The sequence below is a fragment of the Maylandia zebra genome, linkage group LG5 (genome assembly GCF_041146795.1).
Source record: "Maylandia zebra isolate NMK-2024a linkage group LG5, Mzebra_GT3a, whole genome shotgun sequence".
Classification (NCBI taxonomy): Eukaryota; Metazoa; Chordata; class Actinopteri; order Cichliformes; family Cichlidae; genus Maylandia; species Maylandia zebra.
In genome coordinates, this window is record NC_135171.1 from 41,555,049 (window position 1) to 41,572,923 (window position 17,875).

At 43.8% G+C, this 17,875-nt stretch overlaps 1 protein-coding gene across 2 annotated transcripts in view; it reads right to left on the reverse strand.

Annotated features, from left to right (window-relative positions):
- Nucleotides 1-685: 685 nt before the first annotated feature.
- Nucleotides 686-17,875, reverse strand: part of LOC143418771 (putative C-type lectin domain family 20 member A) — a 30,787-nt gene continuing 13,597 nt past the window's right edge. For both annotated transcript variants that reach the window (XM_076884475.1, XM_076884476.1), the window contains exons 2-7: nt 5,637-5,733; nt 5,284-5,329; nt 4,405-4,764; nt 3,991-4,317; nt 1,579-1,679; nt 686-1,186 (exon numbers count right to left, since the gene is read on the reverse strand). In XM_076884475.1, the coding sequence (XP_076740590.1) occupies nt 1,049-1,186; nt 1,579-1,679; nt 3,991-4,317; nt 4,405-4,764; nt 5,284-5,320 (963 nt within the window). In that variant the 5' untranslated portion in view covers nt 5,321-5,329; nt 5,637-5,733 and the 3' untranslated portion in view covers nt 686-1,048. The remainder of the gene's footprint in view (nt 1,187-1,578; nt 1,680-3,990; nt 4,318-4,404; nt 4,765-5,283; nt 5,330-5,636; nt 5,734-17,875) is intronic.

Sequence of the window (17,875 nt, forward strand, 5' to 3'; positions counted from 1 at the left end):
ATATGATATATATCTTCAGCTTTCTTATCACCAAAAAGAGCGATAGAACCCTGGAGTAAAGGAGTCAATCAGCAGTGTTTACTTAGCGCTTGATTAAGCTGACTTTTCGCTGTGAGCTAAAGACAGAAAATGTGCTTCGATGAATCAAAGCGGATTTAAGAACAGAAGCTCTATTCCCCGCGAGTATTCAAGTCCTGCCAACTCGCCTCTTTAGACATTCCTCAAACTTGTTGTTTATGCCCCGCAGTTACTGGCCAGCTCCCAAACATCTGATCTGGAAGAGCGAGGGCAAGAATGTGAAGTGAAAGAAAGGCATGTATAGGAAGACAAACACACGAGCATCAAAAGGAATACCCTGAAGCACAACGCTGCCCAGACCACCCAAACACACCCGACTGAGGTGTGAATGCGCCTCCCGTGCCTGGATTAACAGCTGAACATTAAGACACACGACAGCTTGTTAAATGTAATACAGACCCCCAAAACTCAGAACACTATATGTACAGAAAAAGGCAAAAATGTAAATACAAAAACTCCAAACTCAGGCAAAAAACTCAGGGTCAATGACAGCTTTTGTCATTTCTGTGTTTTGTATCTTTGTGGGAGATATTACATCTTAAAAAATGTTGTTTGAAAAGCCCTAAAATTCATAAACATGGTCAATAACTTGTATTCCATTGTATAATATTTTTTATTTATTTTCAGTCAAAGGTTACACAGTTTTAAACATTTAGTTACTTTGCATGGGTACATTTCTATTCTAAATGCTCTGTCCACAAATGGCCTTTGGTAAGAATTGCTTCACAAAGTCCAGGAACAGAGATGAACAAAGATAAGACCTGTCCACCTGCAAACTTTAGCTTCACCAATCAGAAAAAACAGAGGCATAAAACAGCTCATCAGACACTCTTTGATCTAAGCTTAGGATAAATAAGGATTATTTCCAACTAGCAGTCATGCAAAGCTATTATAGTCCAGCAGTCAGAGTATAGAGATGGAAATTAGTTGAATTAGATCATCTGAGGAACATCAGCCAATAACGTTCAGACTAAACCGACCCACAGTCTTCCTTCTCACAGTAACCGGCTGTCTCCTCCTCTCTGTGGAAAATCTTCCCATCAGGCTGCACCTTCCACCTCAGCTTCACCTCTTCTCTGATCCCTTGCTCCAGCAGCTTCTCCCTCACCTGAAACACAGTTTTCACACATTAAAAGAAGCTCCTCATTAATCAGCCGTTGTTTCTGTAGTGAGCAGAAAACGTTGTTCGTGCTGTTTCTGGGGGAAATGTACTAAATGAACTGGCTGGTGATGAAACTGAAGTTTGTTATTAGGCCTCATTGCCTGTCATTGGGTCACTTCGTCTCCTCACAGTAATCAGAAATTAAATGACTTCTTCAAGTTAAGAATGAAAAAAGGTTAAATAACAAAAATCGATGGGATTCCATTAAATGAGCCCCGTATGTCTGCAGCTGTGTGCTGTCACGTGTCCCTGAACCTGGACTGCACAGACTCACTGCTCTCTACAAGGAACAGTCATAGCAGTCTGTTCCTTGTATCGGGGCCTGTGTGTCCTCTGACCTGCTGCAGGATGGATTCTTGCACTGTGGGGTCGTTCAGGTCTGCAGATCCTGCCCTCAGCTGAACCTTCACTGACCTCAAGGCTCGGGAAGATTTGACATCTGCAGAGAAAGAAAAGGCCGAATTTCAATTCAATTTTATATATACAGCGCCAAATCACAACAACAGCCGCCGCAAGGTGTTTTAAACGGTAAGGTAGACCCTACAATAATACATATAGAGAAAAAAACAAGCACTTTGGCAACAGTGGGAAGGAAAAACTCCCTTTTAACAGGAAGAAACCTCCAGTAGAACCAGGATCAGGGAGGGGCGCAAGTGGGAGAAAGCAGTCTTACATATTTGTTTAATATGTGCATTGAAGGACATATCCTGGTCAAAAATGACTCCAAGGTTCCTCACAGTGTTACTGGAGGCCAAGGTAATGACATCCAGAGTAAGAATCTGCTTAGATACCATATTTCTAGGCTTTTCAGGGCCGAGTACAATAACCTCAGTTTGATCTGAATTAAGAAGCAGAAAGTTAGCGGCCATCCAGGTCTTTATGTCTTTAAGACATTCCTGCAGTTTAACTCATTGGTGTGTGTTATCTGGCTTCATGGACAGATAGAGCTGGGTGTCATCAGCATAGCAGTGTAAATGTATGCTATGTCTTCCGATGATACTGCCCAAGGGAAGCATGTATAATTTAAAAGTGCTATATACATAAAATTGATTTGATACTTTACTTAGGCCATCAAATTAAGATAGATTTTATGTTGTTGTTTCTGAAGATCTGGATGGATATTTTAATGTATTCTTTATTTATATTTTTCAAGACTTGGAGATTTGCCTTTTTTATATAACTTGGCCTACCCTTTTTAGTTTTGTTAATATTGGCAATAGTGAGAAGTACTATGGTTGGATTCAAATGTATTTAATAGAGGGCATCTAATTAAGGTAAATGTCACGTTTTTAGTTGTTAGAATCTGATGAGCAATATTTTATTTTATTATTTGTTATTTTGTTTTTCAGTTTTCCCCCTGAGTGATTGCCACCTTAATGTGGTCAGGGGGGTTGCGTGCCTCAGTGACACTAAGAGCTAGACCTGCAGAAGCTAAGCCTTCAGGGGGGGCACCCAAGTTGGTCAGGTTTTAGGGTAGAGGTCTGACAAAGTGCAATCCAATTACACAACCCTTACCCGTTTCTTGCCTCCGTTGCCACCATGTGCCCCCTTTACATTTCTGTCTGGAGGAGGAGAGGAGCTGCAGAAAGGTGTGTAAGCTCTGCTTCCTGGTCACAACTCTGGATAGTCATCTTTTGGGGGGTTTAATAAATTTGTCCATATTTCTAGAAATGAGAGCTGCTCCATCCAAAGAGGGATGGATGCCGTCTCTCCTGACAAGACCAGGTTTCATCCAGAAGGTTTGCCAATTATCTATGAAGCCCACATCGTTTTTTGGACACCACTCAGACAGCCAGCAATTTAAGGAGAACATGCGGCTAAACATGTCACTCCTGGTCTGATTGGGGAGGGGATCAGAGAAAACTACAGAGCCCGACATTGTTTTGGCAAAGTTACACACCGATTCAATATTGATTTTAGTGACCTCCGATTGGCGTAACCGGGTGTCATTACTGCCGACGTGAATTATGATTTTACTGAATTTACGTTTACCCTTTGCGAGCAGCTTTAAATTTCCCTCGATGTCGCCTGCTCTGGCCCCTGGAAGACAACTGACTATGGTTGCCGGTGTCTCTAGCTTCACATGTCTGACAACAGAATCATCAATTACCAGAGTTTGACCCCCGGCGGGTGTGTCGCCGAGTGGGGAAAAACGGTTAGACACATGAACAGGTTGGTGGTGTACCTGGGACTTCTGTTTAAGACTATGCTTCCTCCTCACTGTCACCCAGCCACTCTCTTTCCCCAGCTGCTTGGGGTCTGCCAGGGAACAGCTAGCGGGGCCTACACTATCTTCGGCTGCACCGGCTACAGGGGCCTGGCTAGCTACGGGTGACTCAAGGGTGCGAAGCCGAGTCTCCAATTCAGTAATCCTGGCCTCCAGAGCTGCAAATATGCTACATTTGTTAAAGTATCACTACTGCTAAAGGAGGCTGAGGAGTAACTAAACATCTGACACAATGAGCAGGAAAGTGCACGAGGGACAGGTGAAGAGGCCATGCTGCACATGAAGATTATACTATGAAAACAGAAGTTATCTAAAGGTTTTTAATTAAATTGGTATGCAGATAAGCTACTCAACTACTACTTCCTGTTCCTGTGTTGGAACAGGAACAGGAAGTGATACTCTACCACAGAGAGAGGGAACATCAAATGACAGCGCCACCCAAAGGATCGACAGTGTTGTGCCAAGAGTGTCCAGATGAGCCCAGGAGGACCAGACTGTGCAGAAACACAGAGGACAGACTCACCTCTGGAGCAGAGGAAGGGGCGTTGTTCATTACAATTATGACTGTAGAAGGAGCCCGTTGATGCATCTATTGTGGCACAGTTTTGAGTGTCATCAGGCTGCCCGGGCGCCCATGGCAGGTTTGAGGCTGTGCTCGAGTTTGACCACGTCCAGTAATTTCTATACAGTCCAATCCAGGCCTGATTAGAAGATGTCAACATGTTAGCAACAATGGTGTTGAAATCTGAATCAATCATGCTGCTCAGGTCTATGTGTGTCTGTCTGCAGTAAGACTGAGCATCAGGCCAGGTCATCAAGGTCGGCACCAGGATGAACCTGCTACCCGCCTCTGAAAGACAAAAGATCAGACGGATTCAGACCTGCAGCTCAAATGTTCAGTTTGTCAAACCCTGGTTCCAAAGTCCAAAACACTCACCAATATAGCAGAAAAAGCTATGTTGTTCTGAGCACTGTCTTGTGGACCATGATCCATTACTAGATATTGTAACACACTCCCCAGTCCCTGGCTGTCCCGGGGACCAGGGAGGAAACCAGGATGACTGAAATGGACTGAGGCGAGACCATTTCCAGCTGCTCTTGGAGAGTCCAATCCACACCTCTGTGCTCCCCGCCCATTTCTGGGCTTCCTGGATGAGAGCTGAGCTGTTAACGATGGCGAGGTCAATGTACTCATCTCTGCAGTATTGCTGAGCGTCGTTCCAGGACTTCTGCAGGTCAACGAGGTGGAGCTGTCTGACTAACTGATCAGACTGAAAATAGCAGACCATCACGTAACCTGAGAGAGGACACGAGTAAGTCAGCGCAGTCACAGACTCATCTCAGCTCGATTTTACTCGTCAGGAGAATTTACAGAGATTTGAACAGTGTTGTGGTCTGTTAATATATGTGTCCTTCAAAGGATCTGTAACTCGTATACTGGTTAAAATGTGTTTTACAATGCCTGTGGACACCTACACACTGGTTTCCTGCTCCAGGGCAAAACTCACACATCAGGTTAAAAAGCTGCTGTCTTTCTTTTTTTACTCTTTTACTTCACTTCATACAAACTGTTACAAACTACCGACTATTAAACTGTCAATCAAACTTAACTGGACCCAAAGAAACCTTTAGAAGTTTAGTTGACATGACAAAGATCTTTGGAGATTGTACGAGTGTTTCTGTGACTGCTTGAAGCTTGTTTACAGACACCTTTAAAATAATCACTATGGAGCAGTTCAGTTTGTGCTTTCATTGATTTTCTGATATGAAGTTTTATTCAAACTATAAATGAGGCAACTGAGATGAGTTTACAGACCTGAGAGCAGCAGGAGGATCAGTCCACACCCCTTCATGGCTGAGAGCTGAAAAATTGTGAAGAACGTCCTCATGAATCTCATCTGCAGCTGCTCTATCATTATTAATCATAACACTTAAAGCAGCATCAACAAAGAGGCAGATGTCTCTGTCATTCACTCCATTTCTATCCTAATCTAATGATTCAAACAAAACTATCAAACATATTTAACATTTGAAACGTTCAACTTTAAAAAGTGTTGTCTTTATTCAATTATCATCATTTTGTTTATTAGAATACCAGATAATGAATGTGTGAGATTATCAGAGATTGTGTGAGATTATTAAACCAAAACAAACATATGCATAACATACCTGACTCGATGAGACGTCTGTTAAGCTGTGACACAGTCAGAACTCTTCATCTGATATATATGTCATCCTCGCTCCTCCTCCCACATCTATCAGAGACCTTGTAAAAGTGGTTTTAGAAAGCAGCCCAGTGTTCATTAAAGTGCATTTGTTTAAAGATGCTCAGAGTCATTTAACTGAAGATGACTTATTCAAAGTTATTACAGATGCAAACAGACTAACGTCTGGCAGAACGGGCTGTGAATTGGAGCTAAACAATGTCACAGGGGTCGAATCATGAGACTAGGACTGAGGTTAAACACAGGAAACGGGCCGTTTGGTTTCAGGCTTCAGTCTGTGAGTGGAAGAACATGCTTCTCCTCCTGACTGGAGTTCAGCGTGTCTGCTGCATCATCAGCAAAGATGGACGCACTTGGAAATGTTTGTGTCTTCATTTGAATCCAAAGCCGAGGTTTGCGAGTTTGCTTGCTGTGCATGTGTTTGCATGGATACAGCACTGATTCTCTGCCCGACCACTTCAGTGTTATTTGAATAATGTTGTAATTATTATAATTCAAACAAAAGAGGGTTCAAGCTTGACTCCTCCAAACAAATCAGTGATGATGAAGACGCAACCTGACACATTTCACATGTCAGTTCCAATCATAGAGAACAAATAGTTTTTATTTTATTCTTTGTTTGTTTAGCTTCAGCGTGTTTTTAAAAAAAAATGATATTACAGTGGGTGTCCAGGTACACACCGGCTCACTCCTTGGCGGCCGCTTATCGGGGCCTGGAGCCTGGGGCTCGCTCGGGCCCCTTCGGAGGTGGGGTGCCCCTGGCCTCTCGGCCTGGGGCTCGGTCACTCAGGCACAGCTGGCTGCCGGCGGAGCTCACGGGCGCGTCACTGCAACTCCCCCTGACTTCTGCTCCGCGGCTGCTGAGTGAACCCTCATCTGGGACTCTCCTCAGCTCTTACTGGAACAGTGGCGCGGCTGCCCCTCTGTTGGTCTTCCTTGGTCTCTTGTGTTCTGGGGGCCTCTGGATGTCTGGAGTTTTGATCTCCTCCATACCCGCTTCACACCCTGGAGGACGGGGCTGTGGCCCCCCCACACTCCCTAGCAGATCGTTACATGGAGAAACCTTTGGAATACAAGCGCGCTGATCCACACAGGTATGCACACAGGTGTTCACTGCTCGTAGACCCAAATTACACCTTTCTTGGCCGCTACTTCGAAGCACATCTGTCCTGCGTGCTGCACAACAACATTGAATATTTAGTATTTACTGCTGTTTACACTTAGCTAGATTAATGCGATGGTGTTGTGTTTAGTATGTTGCTTTGTTTTTTTCTGCTTGTTTTCTATTTTTCTCTCAACAGGTGATCCAGGAGATTTTTTTTTCTCCCCCCCTTTCTCACTGTCCCTCTCCCCTTCTGTTTTTCCTTTCCTTCCTCTTTCTTTCTCCCTTTCCTATCTCTCACTCATGTCTGTCCCGTCTGTAACATCTGAAAATAAAATATAATAAATAATAAAAACAAAGATCGACCAAATGGACCAATACGGCAATGCCACGATGATCCATTTGGCAAAGTAAATCCATTGGGTATCCTTGTTGGTCTTCAGACAACAATTCTGACGGCTAAAGAACCAAATGGGACAGGCAAAAAAAAAAAAAAATGATATTAAGAAAAAAAAAAAAAAAAAAAAAAAAAAAGAAGACACGACAGCTGACCGGGCTGCACCTGCACTTCCTGCATAATTCATGGACGTGGAAAAATGAGCTCATGTGGCGTCACCACCATAGGCTGATGACAAGTGGTCTATAATTAAATGTCCACACAAAACAAGTGTTGAAACACACTGATTTAAACTAGCGCATGCACACACTTATACAGGGAGTGCAGAATTATTAGGCAAGTTGTATTTTTGAGGAATAATGTTATTATTGAACAACAACCATGTTCTCAATGAACCCAAAAAACTCATTAATATCAAAGCTGAATGTTTTTGGAAGTAGTTTTTAGTTTGTTTTTAGTTTTAGCTATTTTAGGGGGATATCTGTGTGTGCAGGTGACTATTACTGTGCATAATTATTAGGCAACTTAACAAAAAACAAATATATACCCATTTCAATGATTTATTTTTACCAGTGACACCAATATAACATTTCCACATTCACAAATATACATTTCTGACATTCAAAAACAAAAACAAATCAGCGACCAATATAGCCACCTTTCTTTGCAAGGACACTCAAAAGCCTGCCATCCATGGATTCTGTCAGTGTTTTGATCTGTTCACCATCAACATTGCGTGCAGCAGCAACCACAGCCTCCCAGACACTGTTCAGAGAGGTGTACTGTTTTCCCTCCTTGTAAATCTCACATTTGATGATGGACCACAGGTTCTCAATGGGGTTCAGATCAGGTGAACAAGGAGGCCATGTCATTAGTTTTTCTTCTTTTATACCCTTTCTTGCAGCCACGCTGTGGAGTACTTGGACGCGTGTGATGGAGCATTGTCCTGCATGAAAATCATGTTTTTCTTGAAGGATGCAGACTTCTTCCTGTACCACTGCTTGAAGGTGTCTTCCAGAAACTGGCAGTAGGACTGGGAGTTGAGCTTGACTCCATCCTCAACCCGAAAAGGTCTCACAAGCTCATCTTTGATGATACCAGCCCAAACCAGTACTCCACCTCCACCTTGCTGGCGTCGGACTGGAGCTCTCTGCCCTTTACCAATCCAGCCACGGGCCCATCCATCTGGCCCATCAAGACTCACTCTCATTTCATCAGTCCATAAAACCTTAGAAAAACCAGTCTTGAGATGTTTCTTGGCCCAGTCTTAACGTTTCAGCTTGTGTGTCTTGTTCAGTGGTGGTCGTCTTTCAGCCTTTCTTACCTTGGCCATGTCTCTGAGTATTGCACACCTTGTGCTTTTGGGCACTCCAGTGATGTTGCAGCTCTGAAATATGGCCAAACTGGTGGCAAGTGGCATCTTGGCAGCTGCACGCTTGACTTTTCTCAGTTCATGAGCAGTTATTTGGCGCCTTGGTTTTTCCACACGCTTCTTGCGACCCTGTTGACTATTTTGAATGAAACGCTTGATTGTTCGATGATCACGCTTCAGAAGCTTTGCAATTTTGAGACTGCTGCATCCCTCTGCAAGATATCTCACTATTTTTGACTTTTCTGAGCCTGTCAAGTCCTTCTTTTGACCCATTTTGCCAAAGGAAAGGACGTTGCCTAATAATTATGCACACCTGATATAGGGTGTTGATGTCATTAGACCACACCTCTTCTCATTACAGAGATGCACATCACCTAATATGCTTAATTGGTAGTAGGCTTTCGAGCCTATACAGCTTGGAGTAAGACAACATGCATGAAGAGGATGATGTGGACAAAATACTCATTTGCCTAATAATTCTGCACTCCCTGTATGCAGGCAAGTTTATTGAAAGATGGAGGGATGTGACGTGTCTGATTATCTGTATCTGCTGTGTGTTTTTAGACACAGTGAACGCAGCTATTTAGTCACCAGCTGTTCCTCAGCGCTGCTGCGTTTCACTAAAATATGAGTAAAACACAAAGTGGAGATCAGGAGAAAAAGACCTAAAGCAACAGTCAGGCAGGCGTGTTCATAAAAGACCTTTCAACAGTCAGTGAAACAAAAGGCTCCTTCACCACTAGGGGGCCTTCAGATCCATCTGCTGACCTTAAAGGAGAGGTCAGAGGTCAAATGTGATTCGATAGTTCAAATTTTCGTACTATGCATTCTATAAAACAAACATATAGAATGTTATGAGGCTTTTTGTCAATTTTCTATCAATAAATCGTGAACTTGTAAAACCCAAGGAGACGGACCCCACGGAGTTTCATCAGAATTCATTCAAAACCTTTAATGAATTTAATGAAACGTCATCCTGTGAAAAACAGAAGCTCCACTGCAGAGTTAACAATGGCTCTAATATAAAAGTCACCCTGAGTTATAGTTGGGTCTGTTGGTGATACAGGGCACTTCCTCCATGTGCTGCTCATCAGGGTCGTCAGACTGTTGTGAGCTGGAGCAGAAATAAAACTGAATCCAAGTACCAGACTGAACTGAAATGTATGATAAACAGATCATCCAAAAAGTTATTTAAGTTGGTCTGAAGCCCCCAGGGAACACAAACACACTGCTGTGGGTCCATCGACCTTTCCTCCACAGTTAGCAGGAATGTGTAATATTTACACTGCACACAGAACAGCAGGACACATGGAAAGTAATGTGGCGAGTACCCGGCACCTCCAGGTACAGCATCTAAACAGTTTGGGACGTGTCCTCCCTCCCAGCTTCACCCCCTCTGTAGCTCTGCCAGCTGTAAATGAGATTAAAGTAAAGAAGAAGCATGCAGGACCCGCAGCCATGAAGCTCAGATGACGCAAAGCTAAGAGCTGAGGTGCATGGTGCGTAAACGTTATCAGATCACCTGACAATCTTTGTCAGACGTTTCCATCCATTTTCTCCCACTTATCTGCGTTGTGGGGGCAGCAGCCTAACCTAGGATTCCCAGACCTCCCTCTCCAACCTCCTCCAGCTTCTCTGGGGGAAGATGGAGGCATTCCCAGTCCAGCTGACAGATGTGATCTCTCCAGTATGTGCAGGGTCTGCCTCGGGCCTCCTCCCAGTGCCCGAAACATCCCCAAGAGTCATCCTTATGAGAAGCTCATACCACCTCTTTTCGATGTGGAGGAGTAGCGTCTGAACTCCTGATCCTATCTCAAAGGAGCCCAGCCACCCTTTTCCAACACTTGTATCCGCAATCTCGTTCTTTCGGTCACTACCCAAGGTCGTGACGATAGCTGAGGGCCAGGACGTGGACCAACCGGTAAATTGGGAGCTTCGCTTTTACACTCGGCTCTCTCTTCACCACGACGGACCGGTGCAGCGTCCGCAGCAAAAATCCATCTGTCAACCTCCGGCTACCTTCACTTGTGAACAAGACCTCGAGATATTTTGGGGCATTCGTATTAATACTGAGACACAGCAGACCTGAGAAATCCATCCTGTTTGTGCTTTGAGATTCTTAGAGCCACAGTAGAGTACGAGGCAGAAAAAGAGCTAATCACTGCTGTGCTAATCACACAGTTTATCTGCTTTTGAAATAATATTCTGATGATTGTTTCTATTGGATTTCTAATGGTTGTTTTTCATTTTCCATTCCAGTCATTATTTGTTCAAACCGCTGAGAGACCATTAGTTACCCGCTGTGTCAGTTAACCCTCTCAGGCCCAAATTAAGTCCTGCAGTGGTACTTCTGAGTAAAAAAACTATGTATGTGGGGTAATCAAGTTGTGAGTTCTTAACTGTTGCAAATCTGCAACGTCTGCCTGGAGACTGTTAATCTGAAATCAACAAGCCTGATGCTGAAAAACAAATGAAAAAGAAAAAGTGTGAGAGAGAGAATTTAAAAGAAAATATCAGCCAACAGTCCAAAAGTCCATGAAGACACAAACATGGAGGGGAGCAGAAGCTTCATACGCGGCTTTGATCTTTTACAGATATTACACGCTCTGCGGGAGGTTGGTCGATACAGAACTGACAGCAGCTCCCAATAACCCGAAACGGCTTCAGAAACACTCGACAACTATTCAGCTGACCACGTACGCACAACGCCTGAGCGGCCAAGGCCACCCAGAGAAACGCCTCCTCTCATCATCCTCGTTAGATTCGGGGGGTTTCTTGCTCCCCTGCCTCCAGTCTCCTGACATCAGTTTGGTTTTTTAGGTACTTCCTGTTTTACTTAGACAGTAAAGACTGTTTGGCCATCTCGGGAATCGCTTCCAAATACCTTTTTTGAAATTACCACCTGAATATTTGGTACCAGTGTTGACATTTTTGATAAAGTCCAGACAGCAGCGACCACCCCGAGGCAAAGCGTTTAACCAGCACACACCGGGAGAGGGAATTTTCCCCCTTTAACCGCTTTGCATCCCAGTGTCACTGTAAATATTGGAGGGAATCACACACGCAGCGGGAATCTCGGCATCACTCGGGCACCACTGTGCACGTGTGGGAATGAGGTTTGCAGCTCTGTGGTGGAGGCCGCGGTGTTGCCACTGCACGTGGAGAGTTCCTCCCTCGCTGTCTGTCCGTCTGTGACTCAGTCCTTTGATGTGTCGTCTCCGTTTATTCATCGTCCATAAGGACGGCTGAAATGAGGCTTCCACACATCGTGGGATTTTATCACAGCTTGCTTTCAGACGCTGTAGACAGAGTTGTATTAAAGGTGCAGCAGCTGGATTGAAGTTCTTTCCACAAGCTAGGAAGGCAGTGGATTAAACAGAGAGCTTCCACCTTAATACGTTTGTTCTGTCTGCTTCTACCTGAGCTCAGGTACAGAGGGAAACCTGCACTGACAGAAGATGTTAAGAATCCCGAGAATCCCCCGCAGCTGCCTCCTCTTCCTCCGCCCAGCCTGTCTGCGTCTCTCTGTCTTACCTGCTGATTTATGGATCGCACACACAGACACGTACTCGTCTCTCATGCTGTGCAATACCGCTGTCAACAACAAGGACCTGCAAGGTTAGCAGATAACAATAATCCATATAACCTGATGCTCCCTGTAAACATGATTAGAGCTGAAAAATTAGTCATTTCAATAAGCTCTTAAAAGAAAAACACTATCCATCGAGTCTGAAGCTTTATCCGTCTTCCTGTGTCTTCCTGTGTCTTCCTGTGTCTTCCTGTGTCTTCCTGTGTCTTCCTGTGTATTTCTGTGTCTTCCTGTGCACTCTCGTTGGGGTTGATGAAGGTGGAAATGTGTGTCGGAGACTAAACGAGTTCAGGTTAACAGATCCAAACACAAAGAGGAGTTTCAGGTCTGCTCTGCCACTGAAGGTGAGGTGCTATCATATGAGCTAACACGAGCTAGCTCGGTTATTGCAGGGCAGCCACAGACTCTATGGGAGCATCACACACATACAGATGCTCAGTAACACCCAAATAAAATCCTACAGTTTCACTCATAGCCACCACAAACACGGCCCAGAGGTCCAGTTCAGGTGAAGCAGGCAGACAGCTAGCAGCTACAGATGCCTGCTCTTCCCTCCATATGAAGAAAGAAATGAGTTATAAGTTTGTTACAGCAGGCTGCATAACTGAGACTCACATATATAGAACATATAGATCACTGGATTAAAGCAGTGTCAGTGAATGTGTGTGTGCAACTTCTAAACTTCATGCAGAAGCATGCAGCAACATTTTTCCTCCTTGCTGGGTTTAGTTTGGGTCAGCTGTTATTAACCGTCGCTGCAGGTAAAGTTCAGGTGCACAGACCCTGTTTCAGCGACCAAAATCAAATCCACACATCCGCTCAGACACGTTAAGGCTTCCTGCAGCGAACTCAGTGCAGGATGGAGACAAACTGGGAGTCTGTCTGATGTGTCATGTCAGGTCTTCCTCCGCAGCAGGAAGGAAATGAAGCAGGAGCCTGGAGTAGTAAACATCAATTCACATTTACTCTTCCTGTGCCTCCAACAAAGCAGTGATCTCCAGCGCTGACAGAGAGGCTACGTTGTAGCACAGAGGACTGAAAAATTGTGTGTTAACGTCTTTTTGGTAATAACATGCAGATAACATCTCAGAGTTTTTACAAAGGGCGTCCATGTTTCATGTTTTGTGTCCATGGACGTTTCTGCTGAACAAAACATTCGCACATTATCAAAAGCGTCCTGCTGTGCTGAGTGGCTCTTCATCGTGTTTTTCATGTGCATGAGTAATTGTTCCACAGCTCTGACAGAATGTATAAAAATGTTTTCCATAGCGGAGATGGTCTCTCTTTGTGGGAACATCGCTGAAGGAATAAATGTGCTTGAACTGGTTTTCAAAACATGTATTCTATTAATCATATTTGAGTCGACTAACTGCGCTTCTGCTCGAGCGGGACTTCTTGGTACCAAAAATAGAACTTCTTGGAGTACAAAGTGTGGTTGAAGTGAAACTAAGCGCATGTTTCTTCTGAAATCCTGCAGTAACAAAAGTTTTTGTCGATTGTGGCACATGATGATGTGCTGAGAATGGATTGCAAAAAGATCAAAATCTGATCATTCAAAGATCCCAGAAAGTGCAAATACAACTGTGGGAACGCCAGAGGTGGCAATTAAAGACAATTAGCATACCAGCCATTGAGATCCTGGGATTTCCGTGGAATTTCTGCCTAAATCCACCTGCAGGAACCTGTGATTCTTAGCTTGTGTTGGCTTGTGTGCAGCCCAGAGGCTCATTTTAGTCATTGGACCTGTTGACCTTCAGTGAGCCAAACTATGAAAACTATGGTCCGATAACCTAAAAAACACCTATAAATTATTTTAGTGTAAAGAAGCATGGCACATTGTCTTTATGTGTGCCTCAGTAACCTGAATGAACCAAAGGAAAAAACACTATTCTTGCCTAAAACTCAGAGTTCAGAGGAGGTTTTAGTCATGTGATCCAAAAGGGTCCAGATCATAACCCAAAACACACCCACACAACAGTCCCAGCAAGTTTTACTAAACTCTATAAACATGCACATGTAATAAACCAGCCTGATGATGTTAATTCAATTAAAACTTTACTTTGAAAAAAAGCACTTATTTCACTGAATACTTTTTGTTAACTAAAATCTTTCATGGCGTCACTTCTTTACTTTGTTTTAGTCCAGCAGGCTCTGCGTGAAGAGTCATGTGCTTCTTCACAGCTGTCAAGCTTTGCAGAATCACTCAGTGGGCCCGACCGCATGTGGCCATCCAGCTCTGGCCCACGGGCCACATTTTTGACATCCCTGCTTTAGTGTGAGACGCCACGTTAGCAGAGATCCATGCACAGAGATGACACTGAGGTTATTCAACAACTCCCCGCTGCCACAGATTCTGCGCAGGTCGTTTCAGTCGTCACAGACAATCAGACTAAAAAGCCCCACAGATTCCAGCTGCAGGAGGCTGTATGTACACAGTGCAGCCTTCATAAATGACCTTTACCCTCTGCTTCATCAGACTCTATCACTGCACACAGCATTCAGTCAATAAAAACAATTATCGTATAAACCTCTCGTTTTATTATGGGGACACTGCAAGAGTCCCAAAGGCCTACCTCATGGGCAATAACAGCGAGACAACTGCTACGGAAAAAAAGCTAAAATATGAAATCTGGAACAGCTGATGGGAGAAGGAGCGTGGCGACAGTTTAAAAACAAGAAAATGCTGTTGAAAAATGATCTGATTGAAACTTTAGGACAGCAAATATTTAGTCCTCTGCTTTAACCCACAGCTGTAGCTCTCTCTGATATGAACTAAGCATGAACTTGTTTGCTGGGATAAAAACAGATGTCAGGATGACAGTTATGATTTTACAGTTATTGAGAAAAATTGTGTGTTTTTGGAGAGTGCGACTAAATTTAGTCTGTCTGCTGTTGCATCTTTAATGCAGCGAGACTGCAATCAAAAGGCGGATTAGCATCAGCAGACTGTCAGCGTTTGATGGCTCGTCTTCACTGTTCCCCGGGTTAAATGTTCGGCACAGCCTGACATGTTTGGCTTCATCAAAGCCCGCTCTTACCCATGGCTTTACTTACATGCAGTGTGTTGCTGCTGCTTTAATAAAGTTTAAATGAGACAAAAGAAAAGAAAAGCATCTCCTTTTCTCCTCATTAAGCCACACTCTGACTGATCTATTAAACCTTTGCTTTTCACAATCACGCTGCTTTCATTACTCTGGGACAGATTGTTTCTCTTTCATCTTCCTTCTCCTTTGCTCCGTCCTTTCTTTGTGTCGCTCTGCTGTCTTATTGTCTATTAAAGATGTATTCTGTGAGGAATGACAGATCGGGGCTGATGAGAAAATGAACAAACGTAGGGATGAAAGTAGGAGCTGCATGTGCTTTAGGATGTGTGTGTGCACGCTTTGTGTACAGCAGCGTTACAGAGATGGTGACGCAGATTGTCTCCCTCGTGTTGAAGCACGACGTGGGTTTCCAGAGACTGCCAACCCCCTCAGCCTGACACACACACACACACACACACACACACACACACACACACACACACAACATTTGACTCAGAGTGTTCCTGCATGAAGTTGATGTGAAAAAGTGCCATCAGCAGCACATGAGACGTCTGTGAAAGGCAGACCTCTGAATCTGTTGGGATCACTGAAGCTTGATCTATAATTATAGTCACAGTTTGTTTCATGTGCAAACATTCATACCTGTTTACAAAGATCACGTTTAGTGTGCCAGAAAAGATCTGATTCCCTCACAAAGGTTCACAGACACGTCGATCAGACGCTGATTTTCTCGTGTTGTCGCCCGATCGTTTCTCCTGCAAAGCTCGAGTTGTTGGCGACGTGATCACGATGGGAGTGTGACTTACTGATTTGTGATATATGCTTAACGACAGGTAAGACTGCTTTGATATGCGTTTGACTGGATGTTCATCATCATGGTTACAGTAATGAACAGAGGTTATACTATTCAGACCCTCTGAGCCCCGTTTTTCCTTAATGTTGACCTTGGTCCACGGGAAAAGTGCAGAACTCCGTTTGCTAAAGATTTAGGAGTGTTTCTCGATAGCTCTTTCTCATTTGAGAAACAAACCCTAAATTTCCCCTTGTGGGGCAATTAAAGGATTATTCTATTCTATTCTATTCTATTCTATTCTATTCTATTCAAATAATTTCTGCTATTAAAACCAGCTTTTTCCAGCTGAGGGCCGCTGCAAAAACCAAGACCATGTTGTCATTTGCTGATTTCGAGAAAGTGATTCATGCATTCATGTCATCTAGGCTTGACTACTGCAATAGTCTCTATTTTGCTATTAACCAGACCCTACTCTCTCGTTTACAGCTAGTTCAGAACGTGGCGGCCTGACTCCTAACAGGCACTCGCAAATTTGAACATATCTCCCCTGGCACGTTTGCACTGGTTACCAGTACGTCGTAGAACTGAATTCAAGATTTTGTTGTTTGTTTTTAAATCTCTGAATGGATTAGCTCCATCTTATCTCTCGGACCTTTTAACTAAAAACTCCAAGCAGAGCTCTTAGGTCGGCAGATAAGTTGCTCCTGGATATCCCCAGAACCAGACGGAAAAACCGAAGTGACCGAGCTTTTCTGGTTGCTGCCCCAGGCTGTGGAACAGTCTAACATTAGGTCATCGCCAACACTTGACATTTTTAAAACCCGTTTGAAAACGCACTTGTATTCTCTAGCTTTCACTTATGACTACTCTTCCATTGTATTTTCTATGAATGTTTACTGTTTTCATTATGTACAGCACTTTGGTTCAACCCGTGTTGTTTTTTAAATGTGCTTATAAATACATTTGATTAGATTTGAGATGTTTATGTTATGGGATGTTGATTCCAAAAAACACAAGTAATGTTAAAGTCACATTTTTCCCATGGCATGCTAACTTGGGGGCTGTCTCACATCGCTGCACCTCTTATGTTTATGGCTTTCAGACATTTATTTTCCTTCCAGCCTGAAACTTCAAGCTCAAGCGAGAAAACTGTAGTTCCTGTAATGTCCACCAGGGGCCGGCTCCTCTGCTGGTCAGGCCCACAGACTCAAGTTGAAACATCGAGATGTTTACAGGCTGATACAAAAATACTGGATGGCTTGTATGAACAGGTGATACGGGCATGTTGAATAAAGTACTTGCTGTCTAATCAGACGATGTCTAACATCAGCCACTGATCAATGCATTAACTTGAGGTTGGCATCTTTCCGAGGATATTCGGCGTACAGACTGGATCAGCCAGCAGTTGAACCACCCCCCTTCTGATTAGTAGATGACCTGCTCCGCCTCCTGATCTACAGCCGCACCACGCTGTTTTGGTTGTAGTTAATTTTGCCACTACAGCTGAAGACAAGCTGAGGAGATGTTCACGTCTCAGCTTGGGCGTCTCCCAAGATGATCTAGAGGACGTATCTGTGGAGACGGCAGTCCGGGCATCTCTGCTTACACTGCTGCCCCGAGACTCAGACCCAGAGGCATAGATGAGATCATGCTGATGCTTTTACGCTAATTTTTGTTCAGTCCCTCTTTGTTAATGTTTTATTTTTCTGTTTTGTTTCACTTTTAAATTTATGTGTCTTTAACTTTTCTATAATTCTCCATTTAATCCATCTGCTTCCATCAGAAAGCCCCCGGTCTCCATCTGTTGTTTTAATGTGTTATTTGAATAAAAGTAAGTGAGTTTAGGCAGGTTGACAGTTTGTGTGTTTCAAGCAAATGCCAGCTGA